The following is a 20,001-nucleotide window of genomic DNA, read 5'->3' on the forward strand; positions in this document are numbered from 1 at the left end:
AAACCACATTTATTTTTGGTGGGTGGGTATACATACTTAAATGTATATAATTAAATATTCATATAACTCAATTCAGTCATATGGTAGAGATCATCATTCATTATAATAAAAGCATGAGTTTTAAAGAAGTAGATTTATTATAATATTCCTTAAACATATGGTAATATGGTAGAATTATGGTACTAAAAATAGTAGATGAAAGAATGCCATGACTTTGTGATCTTCACTTAGAGCTTATAACACATTTAGTTTTTTAATCACCAAGGACTTACAACATGGCTCCAGTTAGGTTTCCTCCTACCACTTCCTCCTGGATCCTAAAAGACTTTATAAATACATTTATTACACTGCACAAAATTATTAATCAACCAGTCTCTCCCACCAGCAACCAGAGGATAGAAACGGATTTGTTTCATCCCTAGAGCGTACATGATTTAAAAAAAACAAAAACAAAAACAAAAAACAGGGGCTAGGGCTTCCCTGGTGGCGCAGTGGTTGAGAGTCCGCCTGTCGATGCAGGGGACACGGGTTCGTGCCCCGGTCCGGGAAGATCCCACATGCCGCGGAGCAGCTGGGCCCGTGTGCCATGGCCGCTGAGCCTGCGCGTCCGGAGCCTGTGCTCCGCAATGGGAGAGGCCACAACAGTGAGAGGCCCGCGTACCACAAAAAAAAAACCAAAAAAAACCCCCAAAAAAAGACAGGGGCTAAACAAGTGTTTGAAGTAGATGGAAGATTAAAATATTAGATGTTGCTATCTTTTTTTTTTTTTTTTTTTTTTGGCAAAAGCCCAACCTCTAGCCCAAATATGAGCCCTCCATTCCCAAGCCCTTGTCCTTTGCTATAGTCCAGTCCTGGCATATTAATATAAGCTTTATATAAAGGCAAGTCCTCATAAGGGTTCCTTCCCTGGCCTCACCAAACAAAGTAAAGCCAATGACTCTACCCAGGCTTTAAAGTGTAAAGTATGCCAATAGCTACATTTCAGATATTAAAGCTGCAAGTAGAGAGAGAGAATAAAAAAATAACACTGCAAATCTCAGAGCTCAGAAATAGCTTAGAACAAAATGTAGCATACTGAAAAAGGCAAGCCCAAAAGCCACAAATACCAACCCCAACTACAATCACCTTATCTTCTCAACACTAGTCATGACCATGGCATTCAACAATATAAAAAGATGACAAAATGTTTTGCTGGCTCTTTTCCTTCTACACACTATATTGAATGAATCTTTAAAGCACTTACTTATGGTAAGTGTTCATGTTCCTAGTAGAATTTTATTGTACTGATTTTGAGGGCTTTTTTTTTTTGCTTGTTTTCTTTTGTATTGTTATTTAAACTGCATTATAGAAAATATTCCACTTTGGATCATCTAAGTCTATTTCAAGCAAGCAACATACTCACTGGAAAACACGCATATCATTTAAGCTATACAGATCAACCAAAAAGAAAAGAAAAAAGAAAGTGGAAGGAAGGAAGGAAGGAAGGAAGGAAGAGAAGGAGGAAGGAAGGGAGGGAGGGAGGGAGGGAGGGAAGGAGGGAGGAAGGAAGGGGCGAAGGGAGTATTCATCTTCTACAGTTCCTTAAAAAAAAATCTATTGGTATTTTGATTGTGATCACACTAAACCCATAAGTTAATTAAGGAGAACTGACCAGTTTTACAGTATTCAGTCTTCCAATTTGTGAAACAGAATACATTTCCAATTACTTCCATATTTATCAATATGTCTCAGTGTTATTTAATAATTTTCTTCTTAGAAGTTCTTGCACACTTATTAGATTTCTTCCTGGTCTTTAATAGTTTTATGTGTTATAAATGGTAGCTTTTAAAATTTTCTCCTTATCATTCTTTCTTATACATAAAAACATAACCTTTTGTATACTGATTATCAACCAACACGGCTAAATACATCTTTTCTTGGTAAGAGTATTTTATTGAGGTGATTTACATATAAGAAACACAAACCTTAAATGTATAGTTCAGTGAAATTTTTACCAATGAATACCACCCCGCATGTAACCACCACCCAGACCAAAATATAGAAAATTTCTATTATTCCCCAAAATTCTGTCATGCCCTTTCCCAATCAATAGTATCTCTCTAATTCTCAGATAATCACCAATCTGACTTCTACCACAATAAACTAGTTCTGCTTGTCCTTAAACATCACATAAATGGAATCACACAGCAGTTACTCTTTTGTGTCAAGTTTCTTTCACTCAACATGTTAACTTTGTGGATTCCTCCACATTTTTTAAATTACCAGGAAAATGTTTTCCATTACATTGCTTAGTATTCCACGGTGTGAATATACAACCACTGTTAACTATTCTGCTCTTACAGATATTTCGTTGTTTACAGTTTTTAGTTATTATCAATAAAGGTACTATGTGCTTCTTTCTCAAGGGTCTATACCTAGAAGTGGAAACGTGGACTATGCTAAGTCTTAGCATAATATATGTTGAAATACACTAGAAATATCCAGTTTTCCAAAGTGGCTGTACCATTATACATTCTTATGAACAATATATGACACTTCCAATCGCTCTACATGCTTGCCAACATTTGATATTGTCAGTCTTTTTAATTTTAGCCATTATGTTGGATATACAGTGGTGGCTGTTCTCCAATGAGGTGACTCATCAAACTTGCACCACAAAGATTACCACCACTGCTATAATCTATCATCATACCCAACATGGCAACTTGTCCACTTTTAACTTGTCGAACTTATTTTCATGTGTCTAACTGCTATGTAAATTTGTGTCATTTGTCACTTTCACTGGTACTATTTTTAGGATAATTCTACCTTTTTCCTCTGAGTAATTTTAAGATTTTCCCAGTCTTAAGTATTCTGGAGTGTCACTGTAATGAATTTATGTGTGGGTTTCTTTTCATTTTTCTGATTGGGATTTGTTGGCTCATGAAATTACAAGTTATCTCTTCACTTCTAAAAAGTTCTGTGATTATCACTTTAAATTTTGCCTCTGACTCACTCCCTCCTCTTCTTCTGTAACACCAATTAATGTATGTTAGACCTACTCATTTTATTCTCCGTGTCATTCAACCTTTCTCCATATTATTTAACTTTTTAGCTATCTGTTACACACTGGATAATTTCTTCTCATATAGCTTAGTCTACTAATACATTCTTCAGCTATTTCTAATCTGCTATTAAACCTGTGTTCTGTTTTTTCTTTTCCTTTTTTTTTAATTTAGTAATTCTTATTTTCATTTCTAGAAGATATTTTCACAGTACTTTTTCAAGTAGAGATTTATTGAATCATTAAAGTGACACAAATTTCAGCTGTACAACCATGGTACAACTTCTCAGGAGCAAATCTCATCCCCTCCAACAACACTCCTCATAGCTAAGGCAACTGTCTTTGTAGTATTATAGGGGTTTCAGAGGGGGGGATAGTTCTGATTTACCCTTATTTGTGAATATGTCATCCATTGACATAACTTTACGAGGGGAATGATTTCTTATTAAAACTTCCCACCTAATACAGACAATGGCCTTTAACTTCTTTTTCCCACATTCAACAAGGATATCAAAACTGAAATTCAAATTTATACACACAAGCAAATGTCATCATGTCAAAAAGTGACTTTCAGCATTCCGAACTTCCTTCTTTGGGTTCCACCTTTCACTTTGATTTAGTCTGATTATAGCCCTTACTATCTTAACAATTCTATAATACTTTCAAGAGATCTTAAAATATTTTACATCCAACAGAAACAACACATTCTGGTTGTTTCCACTAGAATATCTGTTTTAATCTACCATGTTTCCTGAAACTGTTGAAGGTGTGCTCTTTGTAACAATTTTAACTAGAACCTAGCCCTACCTTCTACCCAACTTATTCAAAGTCATCTCATGAGGCAAGCCATTTTCACAACAAATATGCTAGACACAAACTAGCCACAATGCAGTTTATTAACAAATTTCTACTATCCATACTCTACTTGTTCCCTGTCTGTGCACTGATAACTAAGATAATTATAATAAATGCATCCAATCCTGACATTAAGAAGTAATTATATTAAGAAGTACACTTGTAAAATGTTCGACTTAAGAAATTTTACCATGAAATTTATGGGTGCCTGAACACAAGACTGTAAGATGTAAAAAGGTTTTATCTCATCTAGTTGTACACAATAATGCAGTATTCCAAATGTGTGAATTCATATTAAAGTATGTATACTGAAATACAACCATAGTCAAATGATTCTAGGATTTTACTTGGCAAGATTTTGTCATCTGAACTTACTAGGTAATGAAAAAATAAATTTACTTTTAAGCATAATATATAAATGTTTTCCTTAAAAAATTCACCATTTTCCCTTTTGAATTTAGAGTCTAAGCCTTAATAAAACTCACTGCAATGTTATATTTGTCAAATGCTTAACTAGAATTCTCATATTCCCTTATTTCTAATATAATATGATTTATAAATGTGCTTATTTACTGAATGTTGCAGTTAACTTTTTTTGTTAACTATATATTATAAAATCTATGCATATCAAGGAAAATATTACATTTTGCAACAGTAAATTATTTTTTTTTTACTTCTGAGTATAATTTTACATAAAATTTTGTTATATTACACTATACCAATTCTCTGCAATGCTATCTACAATAAAAATACTTGCAAAGTATTTATTATTTTAAGAGTATACTAAAATTAAAAGATCAAGGGAAAAAAAGGGCATTAACTTAAAGAGTTTTTTTTCCATTTGGACAAAAATTAGTATCTGAAAGAATATATAACATATATTGTAATAGAGATTAGGAATAATCTAAATTTCTTAACTTTTATTTATTTTTACTGATTATCTAATTATGTTATTTTAATTAGAAAACACAGGGTACAAAACTACTGACACTACTTGGTATATAATCCTCCAGACTTTTTTCTATTTATGTACTAATATAAATTAATATATATAACAATATATATACATTTAAAAATATTTGTATCATAGTATATATTCTATTTTATAATCTTTTTCACATACTAGATTATCATTCCCCTTAAATATGAATTGCAACTGCTGTATTTCATGTTTAAAATATTTCTCATAAAGCTTAAGTATTTTCAAATTTTATAATTATTCAAGACAAGTATTTCATTCCAATTCATTTTTATAAGACAAAATCTAACTTTATAATTTCTCCAAATCCTTCAAAAAATAAGCCTAAATAAAATGTCTAAAACTAGCACATGTACTTTTGGTTTTCATTTAAAATTACTGGTATTAAATGATATTAGCCACAACTAAAGAGGATAATGAATTTTAATTAAGGCTTGCCATCTTGATATCTTATTATACAAAGCAGTTTCCAAAGTAACAAAGACATTAAAAAGTATTACTACAAAAAATTATGTGCCTTTGCTAAACATAGCATTTTGAGGCATCTCCTACGGTAATCTCAGATTACTCAGAAAGAAATGTACTATTAATATTGTGCCAAGGGAAATTATCTAAGAAAGCTGGTACATTCTGCTACCAAACAACTCTGTTAACAGGGGAAAAGAACATTGGAGTCATAAGACCCATCTTAGCTGTGTACCTTTGGAAAATCATTTAACCTCTTAAAAGACAAATTTCTTCTTCAGTAAGATAAACTTACCATTGGGTCCAAAGAGTTGTTTAGAAGATTATGTTTAGTTATAATTTAAAGTTTTATTTTTTAAATCAAACTTATTTAATCCTTTGGTGGATCAAATTTTTTCAAACTAAAAAGTTTTGGTAATTAAATCAAAATATGCATTCCAGGGCTTCCCTGGTGGCGCAGTGGTTGAGAGTCTGCCTGCCGATGCAGGGGACGCAGATTCGTGCCCCGGTCTGCGAAGATCCCACATGCCGCAGAGCGGCTGGGCCCGTGAGCCATGGCCGCTGAGCCTGCGCGTCCGGAGCCTGTGCCCCGCAACGGGAGAGGCCACAACAGTGAGAGGCCCGCGTACCACAAAAAAAAAAAAAAAAAAGCATTCCATCACACATCTTGGAATCTTATTTCTTAAAAAAAAAAAACAAAACACCTATAAATATACTATCATATTATAGATCAGAAGTTGGCAAACTATGGCCCATGGGCCAAATCCAGCTGGCCCTCTGTTTTTGTAAATCGAGATTTACTGGAACACAGCCACACTCATTAAATTATGCATTATCGATGGCTGCTTTTACACTACAACACTTGAGTTGAGCAACTGCAACAGAAACCAGATGGCTGACAAAGCCTAAAGTATTTACCACTGGCACGTTACAGAAAAAAGTTTGTTGACCCTGGCCATAAATGACTATAAATTGAATTGGACAATGTATCCAAAAGGAATTAGGGGAAGAAAGAAAAAAATCAAAGAAATATTAAAATATATACCTAAATTTAATGCCCCACAATGCCACTCCAAAATCCTAAAAACAATCTAAGTTTCAAATGCAATTGGATCTAGAATAAGAAAATCTGGGTTACATAAAATATAAAAACAATACTAAGTTTATTAATAGTTTATTTAGAATTGCAAAGTATATCTTTGTGCCTCTTCAAATTAAAGTCAATTATTATTTCTATTATAAATAGTATTTATATCTACTTTATACAAATTATATTTTTACCTGCTAATGGCTTGCTCCTCATCAGTTATTCCAGTCTCCCTGAATGCCCTGTTTGATTCCGCCAAACTCAAGGCAATTGCTCTCTGAAGATCATCTTTATCATCTCCAGTGAGATCAATCACATCTGAAAAGCAAAACTATCTTTCTCAAAATTAAAAGTCAAACAAAATGAAAGGTAATTCTTATAATGGAGATTTTATACCCAATATACCCTTTCCAATCAAAGTCAGCACCAACTTAATTCTGTATAAGAGCCTCTCTGAAGAGAATGCAAACACTTTTTAAATTGGTTATACTTCGAAATTTAATGTTCTTCTCTATAAAATATACCTAAAGCAATTAAGAGTATAAATATTTTTCATTACAGAGGAATCTCAATATTTACTATGAAGTCTCTGATTAAAAGCTAATAAGCAGAAAGACTGCTAAAAACAGGTTCTTTAACAACAAAAACTGAAGCCAACATAATTAAACATTTATATTTATGCTTTCTGAAGTCAACCCAAATACACAAACATTACAGTCGGCTATACTACCTAGACATTTATTAAAGTATAATAATTAAATGAGCTCTCAAAAGCTATGTTTCAGAAACTAATTGACCATATATATCTATGTTTATATACACTTTTAAAGTCTGGATGAATGTATGAAGCTGTTAACAGTGGTTAATTTTGATGAGGAGGGTTATGGGGAGAAGGAAGTATAAGGATCCTTCACTTTCTATTTAATGTTCTATGCACTCCTTTTAATTAAAAAAAAAGTTTTCATTTCACAAAAAAGAAAAATATGCAAGTAAATGACAGGTTTTCTTTTGTTAGAATAAAATAAAGTAGTCTAGATGCTGTAAGTGTTCTTCTTCCAAAGAATAAAGTCTACAACTATTACCACATTCAAAAAAACTGATTTTTAATCCAATTTCCCAATATACATCGATTTATTTCCTTACCTCAAAAGATGTCAATTATACTCCTATTATCATTTAAACAATGATAGACCATAACATGTTACTAAGTAGGATATTACAAAATAATGGGATGAGAAAGAGAAAGAAGTATAGCTGTTACTACCTTATCTTTGCATAGTTGGGATTATGCTGGTTGGTATCCTGGACAAGTTTTATAATCACTTTGTTTATTTGTATTCGAGACATGTTAAAATTAATTTTTTTCTTTGTAATCTTAGAATATTATAAGAGAGAAACAAACAAAAGGGTTGGGGATGGGAGATAAAGTGTCTTCATTTTACCATCTGGCTACAGGGTTATATATAACTACTAGAAAAAAAATATTTTGCACTTAATAAAAAATAAAGTATATTGATAGTTTCAAAAGTCTACTTCTATCGTTATATACACTTTTTTCTCCAAACAGCAGCTTATGAGAATATTAAAAACAACAGTTGGCCACAGAAGATTTTTTTAATGTTCTTAGAGAGTATAACAAAACCTCACAAAAATGTAGTAAATAAGGTCCAAAAAACTCAGTCAAGTAAAATGTGGAACAGAGTTATAGAGCAAGTGAAATGATGGAGCATGCATACGTACGTCAGCAGGCCAAAGGTTTCCTAATTCTGGTTTACAAATTCCGAGTCCACCAAACCACAGCTGTAGATGGATATCACCTGGGTGTAGTCATTCAGTCCAGCTGAAATATTGATAAAGAAGCTAGGACTGGAGAGGCATGAAGTGGCCTCATAAAAATGAGAACTATCATGATCATTAAATAATGACTAGAACTTGGGTGAGTAAAGAGAGAATAATGGAAGTAAAGAAAATAACCTGAAAATCACAAAGAAGCCGTTTTGGGGACACGATCAATTAGCCCTCAGACTCCAATCTCTCATCCTCCTTGTGTGCCTTCTACAACTACAGAAGCTGAAAAGATTAAAACCTATTTTCCTGATTCACCTGCAGTTATGGTTCTGGATAAAATTTAGGTTCCACCAATCGGATGCAACAGCATGAGATTTGGAAGGCAGACTTGAGGGGGGAAGCCACTATCCTGCTGCTTTTGGCTGTTTTTCTCCAGCATGACTGAAGAAATGTGGGCTGTTCCACAGTAGCAATCCAGTATCCAATTTACAGCTTCAGGTATGTCAAGAGATAGAGTAGAAGTGGTAACCAGACTCTGCACTCCAATGCCCAGGCACAGCTCAGTGGCAGTTACCTAATCCGGGCTGCTTGTTCCCTGGGCAGTAGCTATAGAGCTATGTACGCTCTTGAACCCTGTAGTCCCAAAGGCAGTCTCCTGATTCACTATCTTCCTGACTGTGGCAGACGGAATGGCTTCCCTGGCTGGCCAGTCCTGCAAGAATCTAGGAGTCATTTCAGAAAGCTGAGCTAGAGATCCTTCCTCCATTGCTTCCACTGATTTTTTAAAGAACCTAGTTCCCTGTATTAAATTTCTTCTTTGGAACTATCTAGAGTGTTTACTGTTTCATGACTGACAAGTAAACCAAACTGGCTAGAGCAGAACTCACCTAGAAATGGCAACAAGTTATACTTAGAACTTTTCACAATTTAGCAATCGTAACTCAAGCAACACAAAAGCAAAAAACTAGGCAAGATGCTTTTAACCCTATTTCATAAATGAGATAATGAAGTTGCAAGAAATGAAGTCTAATAGTATAAGAATAAAGAATGATACACAGGCTTCAACTTTAAGTCTTCAAATTATTAAGTCCAGTGGTCTTTCCTCCATACTAGCAGTATCCAAGTGTAATCCATGGATCCTTGGGATCCCCAATGACCCTATGAAGGAAGGGGTTCCTTAAATAAAAAATACTCTCATAATAATACTAAGATGTTATTTGCCTTTCCTACTGGGGTCACATTTGCAGTGATTATGCAAAACAACAGTGCATAAAACCACAGCATCTTAGCACAAATCAAGGCAGTAGCATCAAGTTAATTATATTACAACTATGCACACCCATTATTCAAAAAAAAAAAAAAAAAAGCCAGTCTCTCTTAAATTCTTGATAAAATGAGGAAACTAATTTTATTAAATCTCAAACATTGTTTTACATGTTCTTTTAATTCTATGTGACAAAATAGAAAGTATGCATAGTACTTCTGCTGTATATCCAAAGTATTCTGTTGGTAAAGAAAAACACTAGAACACTGCTTGAGTTGCAAGCTGAACTGATTTTTTTTCATGGAGCACTATTTTTACTTGAAAGAACAACTGACAAACTACAAACTATGATTATTCAGACATCAGTATTTGGCAGACATTTTCTGAAAAATAAAGTGAGCCTGTCACTTGAAGAACAAATGAAGAGTATTTGTTGCCAATGATTAGCATGGAATTTTCAAGCAAAAACTGAAACTTCAGAAAACTTGTTTCTACCACTATGAGCTTGACATCTTCCCAATACTTAAAAGGCTTTTCTGGCGAAATCGAGTGATATTAACAATTTCTATTTGTTTTATAATGTAGACTTTCTTCCAACATTTGGAAGAAAACCTCTTCCAAATTACCAATGCGCTGTGTTATTAAATCATGCATGGATAAACAATCCATTCAAAGAGCAAGATAAGACACTAGGAGCATCTTTTGTTCTAATATTTGGTCTCTGACACAGTTCCTGACAGAGAGTTCCTATATCACTTGGCATATCCTAGCTTGACAGGAACATATTTTGCTCTAAGGAGCTGACTCTGGGGTTCCTAAATAGCTTCAGGATGGGCCACTGGTCATCAGAAAGACTAAGCCATGATGAGAAGCTTGGAACTTTGAGCCCTACCTCCCATCCTCCAGGGAGACATAAGGACTGGAGATTAAGTTAATAATCAATCAGGCCTACCTGATGAAACCTCCATAAAAATCCCTAAAATACAAGGTTTGGGGAGCTTCCAGGTTGGTGAACATATCCACATGTTAGGAGGGTGGTGCACCCCAACTCCACATAACAGAAACTCCTGGCTTGGGACCCTTCCAGACCTTGCTCTATATACCTCTCCATCTGGCTGTACATACTTTATCATAGCCTTTATTATATAATAAACCAGTAAAAGTAAGTGTTTCCCTGAGTTATGAGCCATTATAGCAAATGATCAAACTTGAGGGGGTCTTGAGAAACCCAATTTGTTGTAGCCAAGTCAGACAGAATGTGGGTAACCTGGGGACCCACTACTTGTGATTGGTGTCTAAGGTAGGGGCAATCTTATGGGACTGAGCATTTAGCCTGTGGGGTTTGATGCTAACTCCAGGTAGATGGTATCAGAATTGTAGAACACCCAGCTGGTGTTGGAGAATTGGTCGTGTGTGGGGGGAAAAAACTCACATATCTGGTGTCAGAAGTATTATAAGTATGAGCAGAGGAAGAAACAAGCAATTATAGTCTTTAGCGCTAGAAAGGTTAGCTGACCACAGACTATCAGTTCTTAACTGAAAAGCTGGGACTTGTTCCTTTAAGTGATGGAGAAGGTTTATTTATTATTTGTAGTTTCACTATAATTACAATAATTTTCTCCATGATGTTCCCATTACTTCATAAAGCTTCTTCTTTCCGTAGGTCATTTTAGAACAATACAGAAATCTTGAATTATTATCATCTACTCACATACCAAATACATATGATTTTAAGAACAGATATTAAGAAAATAAAACTTTATTTTAATAGAATGGTTAATCCTAAATTTATTTTTCTGGAGTTTAATAGAATGATTTCTGTAAAATATGTAATAAACTATCAATTTCACAATGAAAAATAGCCCTCTGTGATTTTCTTATGTGTTTATTCAAAAAGTAACAGAGAATAAGCTTAGCAGTAAACAATTTCTAATTGGCAAAAGTCAACTATAAAAACTTAGCCTTTGTAAAAATTCCATCCAAATACCAAAGTACTATGAATATTTTTCTGTCAATGCCAAGGGAGGACCTTGGTAAAACACCAAACTTTGTTTGAACCAATCCTCCCTCCAGTATTAGTATTAGCATTAGTGTGAACAGAATTCAAGGGCACAAGTGTGTTAGTGTCAGCTGAATAACACTGCAGAAAATCACGTTACAAAAGCCTATGAACAGTAATCTACAACATTTCAAGATAGACCAAAATAAAACATTTTTTCCTGTAAAGTCAGAAATATATATACCAAAACATAACATCCACCCCAATAAATCTTCCACTCTCCAAAAACTTACACACCAACTACCAAACATTTCTCTGCTAACTCCAAAACACAGAAAGTCATCAACTTAACAATAAATTAGACTTCAAATGTATGAATTGTTTATCACTCATTTTTTCTCATGAAAATGGTATATAAAATGACATGAGGCTTCCAAGTTAGTTCACAAGAGCCAATTTAGCCCATAATCAATTGAATATATGCAAAGATTTTTATTTTAGGAAAAAATAGTTCTTTCATTATTTTCCTTACCTACATAAGGCTAAACCTAGGGGAAACACGTTTTTATTTTTAATAAGCCAAGCTTATATTTACCACCAGCAAAGATTTCTAGGCAGGGGAGTGATATGAGTAGAAATAACTGTTTTGGGAGTTAGAGGAGTTAAAAGTGCTGAACAAGAGTTTGAGAAGAGTTGTAATAAGAGTAGGTACCAGAGCAGAAAAAATCTCTGGCCCACCAAAAGGACAGGGATACCCTTAAGAGTAAAAAGCAAATATGAAGAAAGAGATGGTCAGCCGACTGGAAATGAGAAAAATACCATTCTCACTCTCACTCTGCTTCAACCACGGTTGTTGTCCTCACCATTCACCTCCTGAGCCAAAAACATACTCCTACCTCAAGACCCCAGCCTGGGGCACACCTCCCTAAGACATCCTTGAGGTTCACACCTTCACTTCATCAGGTCTCTGTATAAATGAGACATTTCCCAACCAACCTTCCATCTAAAATAGCATACCCCATGTCTGAACTACAACCTCATCCCTGTCGGCCTCTGTCCCTCTACCCTGCTCTATTGTTCTTCATGAACTTACTATTATCTGACAATACTTATTTATTGTTTACTGTCTTCCCCCTATGTAAACAGAGACACTTTTTGATTTTTTAATGGCCTAAAAGCCTGACACATATTAGACAATCAATAAATATTTGTTAAGCAAATAAAGGTTAATATCTAGACTATGGAATAGAAATAAAAATTAATGAGTCATCTCCACAGTGGCACTAGTTAGAATACTTGAGAATATATACCTTATCCAAAATTTTTTCTAGTAAAAGGACAAGTAGCATAATAAAGTATCATGTTAAAAGAATACTTAAAATCAAGAAGACAAAAGCAATGTAAATTGTGTTGCTCATACCACTCTCCCATTCTCCCCTGCCGTCAGTCAGTTCTCTTAAGATGTTCCTACTTTTCCAATCCTCTCATTGCTAAACTCACATTCTCCAAAACAGTGACGTCCAATAGAACTTTCTGTGATGATGGAAATGTACTATTATCCGTACTGTCCAATAAGGTAGCCACTAGTCACATATGACTACTATTGACCATTTTAAATGTATCTATGGCAATGGAAAAAACTGAGTTTCAGTATTACTTAATTTTATGTTTAAAGTTAAGTCTCCACATGTAACTATTGGCAACTGTATTGAACAGCTCAGCTCTAAATGGTCTTGCTCTGTTTTTAATAACAGCTGCTAAATTTATAATGGCAGCATTACTAAGTAAGGAAAGTAATAATAAAGGAGCCATTCTTGATTTTTGTCATCTGTTTTACTGTGTTTTCCAACTTGGAAAAAAATTAAAAGTTAACATTCTATATTAGTCAACAAAAAGTGCAAAGGCCCATGGCTATCATTCTGTCCTAAAGTTAAAGAAAATTCATAAAGTTATACAAGTAACTCTACAGTGTATGTCTAATATAGAATGTAAGTCTAAATGCATCCAATCAGTTACAAGTAATTTTCATACCATTGTAGCATCTCATTTTTAAGCTTAACATTGACTTTTGGTGAATCATCAAAATAGTTTTATGCATTAGAAATCTCTACAGAAAGAGATTTAACTTCCATTCCACTAATTTTTTTTTTCTATCTGCAGATGCTTGTTTAACAAATTTGGTGAATGGGAAAAATATCAGTATTCAATTAATAAAATCCTAAACTGTTTAACATAAGTGATTTGCCCTCAGCAGGGGTGAGAGCACTAGACTGGGATCTATTTATCATTTGTGCTTTAAATCACTTTTAGGCTAGCCAAGCAATATGACCAAGATTAGAGTTCTAGGACAGAACTTCAACATTTTTCTCACTTTCTATGCAATCCTTACCAAATAATTCAAGTTCTTTAGGAGGATAAAAAAAAAAAATACAGTGTGTCTTAAAAAAAAAAAAATACAGTGATTCTAAATTTGTGAAGAGTCTACCACTTAACACTCACTCCAATGTGTTATACTAGTTTCTCTAAAACTTAAGCCAATATGCGGCATTATTTTCTGTGTTAAAATTACCTACCCAAATCCCTCTTATCTTTTGATCCATACTTTGATTGCTCAATTGTAGCACATCTCGTTCTGGCGGGTATATACCATTTTTTTCCCGTTTTAAAAAAGTTCAAAAGAATTTAATGATCATGAAAGAAAGAATATTATTATTTGATTTCAAATTGGGCAAAAGCCTTATATGGTCATGTCTATGACAGAGTTTGCCATGACACAAAGACTTCACACAATCTCTTCTCTGATTATTAAATACACCTATGATATCTCTATATCTTGCATTGTTTCCTAGTTCCCTTTGCATTTTTAACTTCAAAACTCCTAACACAGTAATTTTATTTCTCATTTAAGCGAGAGGTAGGAGGCACTCATTTGACAATTCACAATATCCAATCTAGACAGGAGATGTAAGTAATTTTAAAAGGTGCCTCAAATTTTTGCTAACAGTACTACAAAATGGTTTGGGTCTTTTCCCAGAATTCAACAGAGTGTTATATTACAGTATGGAATGTTACCAAAGCAATACTTCTTAATTCCTTACTATGCAGAGTACAAGCTTTCCTTGAAATGTTTCCTTTTTCCTCTCAAAAATGAAAGGTAAAAATACACTGAGAAGGCCAACAATTGAAAATGTAATTACTCCTTCAATATTAAAGTTCACAAATATATGCTCTCCTAATCAAATGATATAATTTGCTTTCTCTTCTGATATACTTGGGTATATGAAAATTTCCCAGCAACCCCAAAAGTGGCTTCTATGGGATATTAGTTTGAAAGCTAAATTTTTCTAGTCATCAAAAAAACATGTATTTTTAGATCTTCTAAAAGAGACCTTCAGTTATAAGCTATATTCTAGCTTATAACAATAAAGAACCATTATATATTTAGCATTAGAGACTTTTATCTCAAAATATAGATGTTTTGTCAGCACTACAACAGATGACACACTTAAAGTTAGCAAGGCTTTGTTTATGCTTTAGCCTGGTTGTAACAGACTTTATACTTAAAAAAAAAAAAGAAGAAGAAATTGAAAAAATAAAAACCCTTACCATATTTGCAAGAATTAAGTTCGACTATGGTCAATTTTCAAGTAACAGTGCATTTCACATAAAATTGAGAAAATGCTCAAAAAGGGTTTTATATCTAGAACAATCCCTTGAAAACTTCCTCACACTCTGATCACTCTAATACTCCACACTCCTTCAGCACTTACAGAGTATTCCCCACGAGGCCTGCGTTTGAATATATATATTCATTTATAATTATTTCCTATCCTTCCCACGTTTTACCACCCCATCCAAGAATTAAAAATACACAGAGATTTCATTTCTACTCAGCAATTACAGCATAGTAATTTAAAGAATCTGCTGAATGCATGACATCTACTTACTTTCTCAGTTTTAAACCTTGTAACACTTGGTATTATACAAGTGTCATAACACTTGTAGTATTATTATGACACTACTAAATTTAAATGCTGAACAAAGACTATTTCCTAAAGGCAGCTGTACTTCTTAGAACTTTATGAAAGGTGGTACAAATCTGTTAAATAGAAAATAACTATTGTCACCTCATCAGCTATATTTTTCTGTTTAATATTAATACTATTATAATACAATCACCCCACTATATTTCTACAAGTTTTTTTCTCAATAATCTCAAACCAACTTTATGAATGCACTATCCAAATTATTCAATTATTAAATATGAATTAGCATCCTGGTTAGGACAGCTCATTTTATCAATAAAGAAACCACAACAACGAGCAATTTGCTCAATAAGATAATCAGTAAGATGAAACCAGAAACTCCATCTCTCTACCATTTCTTTCAAGTGGAATATGAAAGTACTTAGTGCATATTTTCCGAGAGCTACACACAAAAAACTTTTTTCAATTATCAACAAATGGGACACATGCTTTCTGAAATCAGGCTGCTTCCTCCCTAAGAGCACCTATTCAAATCTCTCTTTTTGTCCATAACATTTTCACTATTCCTTGTCAAAAGTCTTGAACAGGTGTTAATATGTGACTTAAACAATATTTTCTAATTTTCACACAGCAAATAAGACATCATCTTTAATGACAGTCTTATAATCCTAATTCTCCCCTGCAAATCTATATATGCTGTCCCACGTCTCAAAGTCTACCATCTATATTGAGTTCACAGCTATCATTCTAAAATCTTTCCATCCTTTCAACTAGAACACTGAACCATGTTTACTCAGTTTTGTCTTCTTCATTTTAACCAGGTGTCTTCAGTCAAAATCTTTTTTTCCTTTTTCTACCTAATTTCATTTTCCTCCCAAGTCTCAGAACCTTGAAAGATATGTTATTCTCACATACTAATTCCTCCTCTATTTATACCACTTCTCTTTTTTCCAACTTCTTATAACAAGCTTCTCAACCCTGTTCAAGAGAACTTTCATTGGTTTCAAAACAGCTTTTTTACACATATTATCAAAAACAACTCAACAAACACTTTTTGAGAAACAATAACATCCTATTATAATGGTGGGACTACCAATGGTCTCTTTTAAGTTTAGTTTAGTTTGGTAAGCAAGAAAGGCACAGCAAATAATTTCAAAATAGCACAGTACTCATTAAGACAGAAGTATGCTCTGGGTGTCAGAAAAGCCCTTGGTTCACTCTAGGGGCTAGAGGAAACATTCTAGAGCCAGCAGCTCTTAAGCTATGTCTTATAACATCAGAAGAAATTAGGCTAGGGATAAAGGCTGGAGGGGATTCCAGACAGAAGGAACAACAAGTGTAAAGACAGAAGAAATTAAATAGCACTGGGTGAATGAGAACTTCCGATCTATTCTGCATTATCACAGCGTAAAGTGAGAGGAGGAAAACAGTAGAAAATGAAGGTAGAGATGTAGATAGGGGCCAAACCACACTTTGTCTTGAACTTGGACACAGCAACTGAGTCTGTCTTACATACATAAAGCTTCTCCCATCACCTATTACATGTGTGAGATAGGAGTATCCTAGCTTTGGCTGACATAAGACCATTTTTGGAGCAAAAACACTAAGATTACCTTGAAATTTTGAAATTAAAATATTTTATCAATGAACATTAAATAGCATTTAATGTCAATCAATAGTTATAAACATCTATGTGAATGGGATCTTCCTGGTTGTTTCCTAACTTTGAGAAAGTCTATAAAACAAAATCAAAAATTCTCTTTAAGTACAAGTTAGTAATCAAACTTCTCAAATCCAGAATGCACAGAAATACCTACATTTTATATAATGCTGTTATTACACCATAATGAGACAGAGATAAATGAACATATTTTTCAAAACTCAACTATATAAGCATAAATTATTCACATTATAAAGAAAAATTAGAGTCCCGTGTAAAATTTTCCATATGTATGTATGTGTATTTATTTATTTTGTTATGTTGTAGTAAGCCTTTTTCCAAGATCTTTATTCTGGACAGGGGTTGGAGTTAAGGGAAGGAAAATTCTGTTAAACAGTAAATCTATCAGTAATTAGAAACAATACTTTATCTTCAAAAATAATACTAAGATCTCTACCAATACTTAACATCAATAAAACAAATGACTGTGCCCCATTTAAAATTCCAGAAACTTTTGTTTCTTTAATGAGTAAGACCTTTAGATGTTCCATATTTCAAAACAATAAATACAATATGAAATGTTTTATAAAAGGATATACAACTTAAATATAATCTTTTACTCCTAAACTGAAAACAAATATAGCAGCTAATAAAAACATATGCGCCTTTCCACTACACCAAAAAGAACCAAAGCTGAAGTTGTTCCTTTTTTGTTCTTCACCTCTGTTTAAGCAAAACACAGCTCCAAGAAAAATTTATCATTACATTCTAATTAAAATATTAAGAAAGAGAAGTAAACTTACTCGTATCTGCTTGGCTTCCCACACTGATGTATCTATCATTGCCAGGTAGCGCTGTTTGGTAGTAAGTTGTCTCCTCCTGCTGAGGGGTCTTGGCATTCTTCGCAGTAAGGAAAGCCACTGCTAGTTCCAAGTTTCCGTTACTATCCTTCAAATATCAAGAACGGAACATCAAATATTTTGTAATAACTCTATACATTCTCATATGATTATGTAATTTTCTCCATAACAACTAATACTAATAGTAAAAATCATTTTCAGATTTAAAATTATTCTATGTGATTCTTAATTTTACAGTATAAATTCACTGTAAACAAAGTAGACTATATAAATAGTAATTCCTTTTTCTACTAATTAAAACTACTAATATAATGTAAAATCAATTCTATAACTAATTATCCAATCATAACTTACACTCCTAAACAAATGAACAAACTAAAAAATGTTTTCTGGAACTGACCACATAAAAGGGTGAAAAATAAATATTTAAAATAGTACTTCAGCAAACAAGGACAATAAAAGATATTCCCTTTAGTATGTATGCTGAATGCTTACCTAGAGGCAAACTAACAAGCAAATATCAAAGACTCATAAGAAGAAAACAACAAAATGGTCTGAAGCTTGATAGAGAGACACACAGAACTCCTAGAAATACTCAATACTATCAAGATGAAAATCCTACCCAAATTAAATATATAAATTGTATGTAGTTCTCATCAAAAGTATACCTGGACACTTTGTTATAAAGCAGAAACTAACACATCATTGTAAAGCAATTATACTCCAATAAAGATGTTAAAAAAAAAGGTATACCTGGACAAAATTATTCTAAAGTTCATTTAGAAGAAAACAGATGCTAAAAAACTAAGAATTTTTGAAATAGCAAAATGAGAAGAGACTTGCCCACTTATCTCTATATTCTCTCCACAGTTAACAATAAATATAACACTAGCTCTATGACAGCTAACTGAAACCACATTATGAAATCCAGATATTAGTAATGAAGTTATCTTTGTAACAGAAGGCCATAACCCATAATACTATGTAGGCCTTCAGAAGTTTAGCATACACACGAAGCATAATAGGAAGCCAGTGGAAGGTTTTGGACAGAAATGACATGGTATGATTTACATTTTAAAAGGATTACTCTGGCTGTATGCTGGGAATAGACTATAGGAGAGAATGGGTACAAGCAGAGAGTCCAACATTATTTGCTATCATATTAAATGTGGGGAGGGATAAAAGGAGAAAGAACAGGATGATTCCAAGATTTGAGGCCTGAGCAACTGGAAGAATGAAGTCTCCAACCCATCCTAACTCCAATTCTAGCAGCCTTTGAGGAGAGAAAAAAGTAAGAGTGCAGTCTGAAAAGCACCATTGTTTTAAACTTTGTTATCTGTCACAACCGTTATAAGATTCTTAAATGAATCATCCAAAATACGGGTTTAGCATAGTCTATAGTTAGATAAGTAAACTAGTCGTAAAATAATTGTAATAACAATGGCTAACATTTATTGAACACTGACTATGTGCCAAGAAATGTGCTAAGGGCTTTCCATATACTCTCTCATACAATAATAATAAACTGAATGCAGCAGGGATCTACACTCACTTTGGAGGTATAAATAAATTCTCAAAATGAAATACAGTAAAAGTGCTAAAATCGATCAATGACATTGTGGCTCCCAAAAGTAGACTCCTTGTCAGTATATTGCTGAGAGAGTCAACTCATTATTAAACATCTTACAAATTTATATTGAGCAACAGTTAAGGTTTAAGTACAGCACTGTTTGCCTCCCCAGATACTGATAACTGAAACAAAAGTTTTTAAAAAAAAACCATGGTCACACAACCTACCTCAAAGGAAATGTGGACAATAATTTAATTCTTAACGTTTACTTAATTTAGCATATACTACATGTTTCCCAAGTTAAAAAAAAATAAATAAGTGAATTCCCCAAATTTGCCCTGACAAAGTAATGGGTGTAGCCCCACACTCAGTGATAACAGAACGGGAAAGGCAATTTCTGAAAATAGACATGGAATGATTTAATCATATTTAGCAGAATAAAGAA

At 33.5% G+C, this 20,001-nt stretch overlaps 1 protein-coding gene across 6 annotated transcripts in view; it reads right to left on the reverse strand.

Moving 5' to 3' along the window:
• The window catches only part of USP25 (ubiquitin specific peptidase 25), a 181,415-nt gene that overhangs the window by 139,765 nt on the left and 21,649 nt on the right, over nucleotides 1-20,001 (reverse strand). For all 6 annotated transcript variants that reach the window (XM_089910380.1, XM_089910381.1, XM_089910378.1 and 3 more), the window contains 2 exons: nucleotides 17,930-18,074; nucleotides 6,624-6,747 (listed from right to left, as the gene is read on the reverse strand). In XM_089910380.1, coding sequence (XP_089766506.1) covers nucleotides 6,624-6,747; nucleotides 17,930-18,074 — 269 coding nt within the window. The remainder of the gene's footprint in view (nucleotides 1-6,623; nucleotides 6,748-17,929; nucleotides 18,075-20,001) is intronic.

Source organism: Delphinapterus leucas, chromosome 4 (genome assembly GCF_059928025.1).
Source record: "Delphinapterus leucas isolate spDelLeu-1000000601 "Yukka" chromosome 4, BTC_Dleu_Yukka2, whole genome shotgun sequence".
NCBI classification, from domain to species: Eukaryota; Metazoa; Chordata; class Mammalia; order Artiodactyla; family Monodontidae; genus Delphinapterus; species Delphinapterus leucas.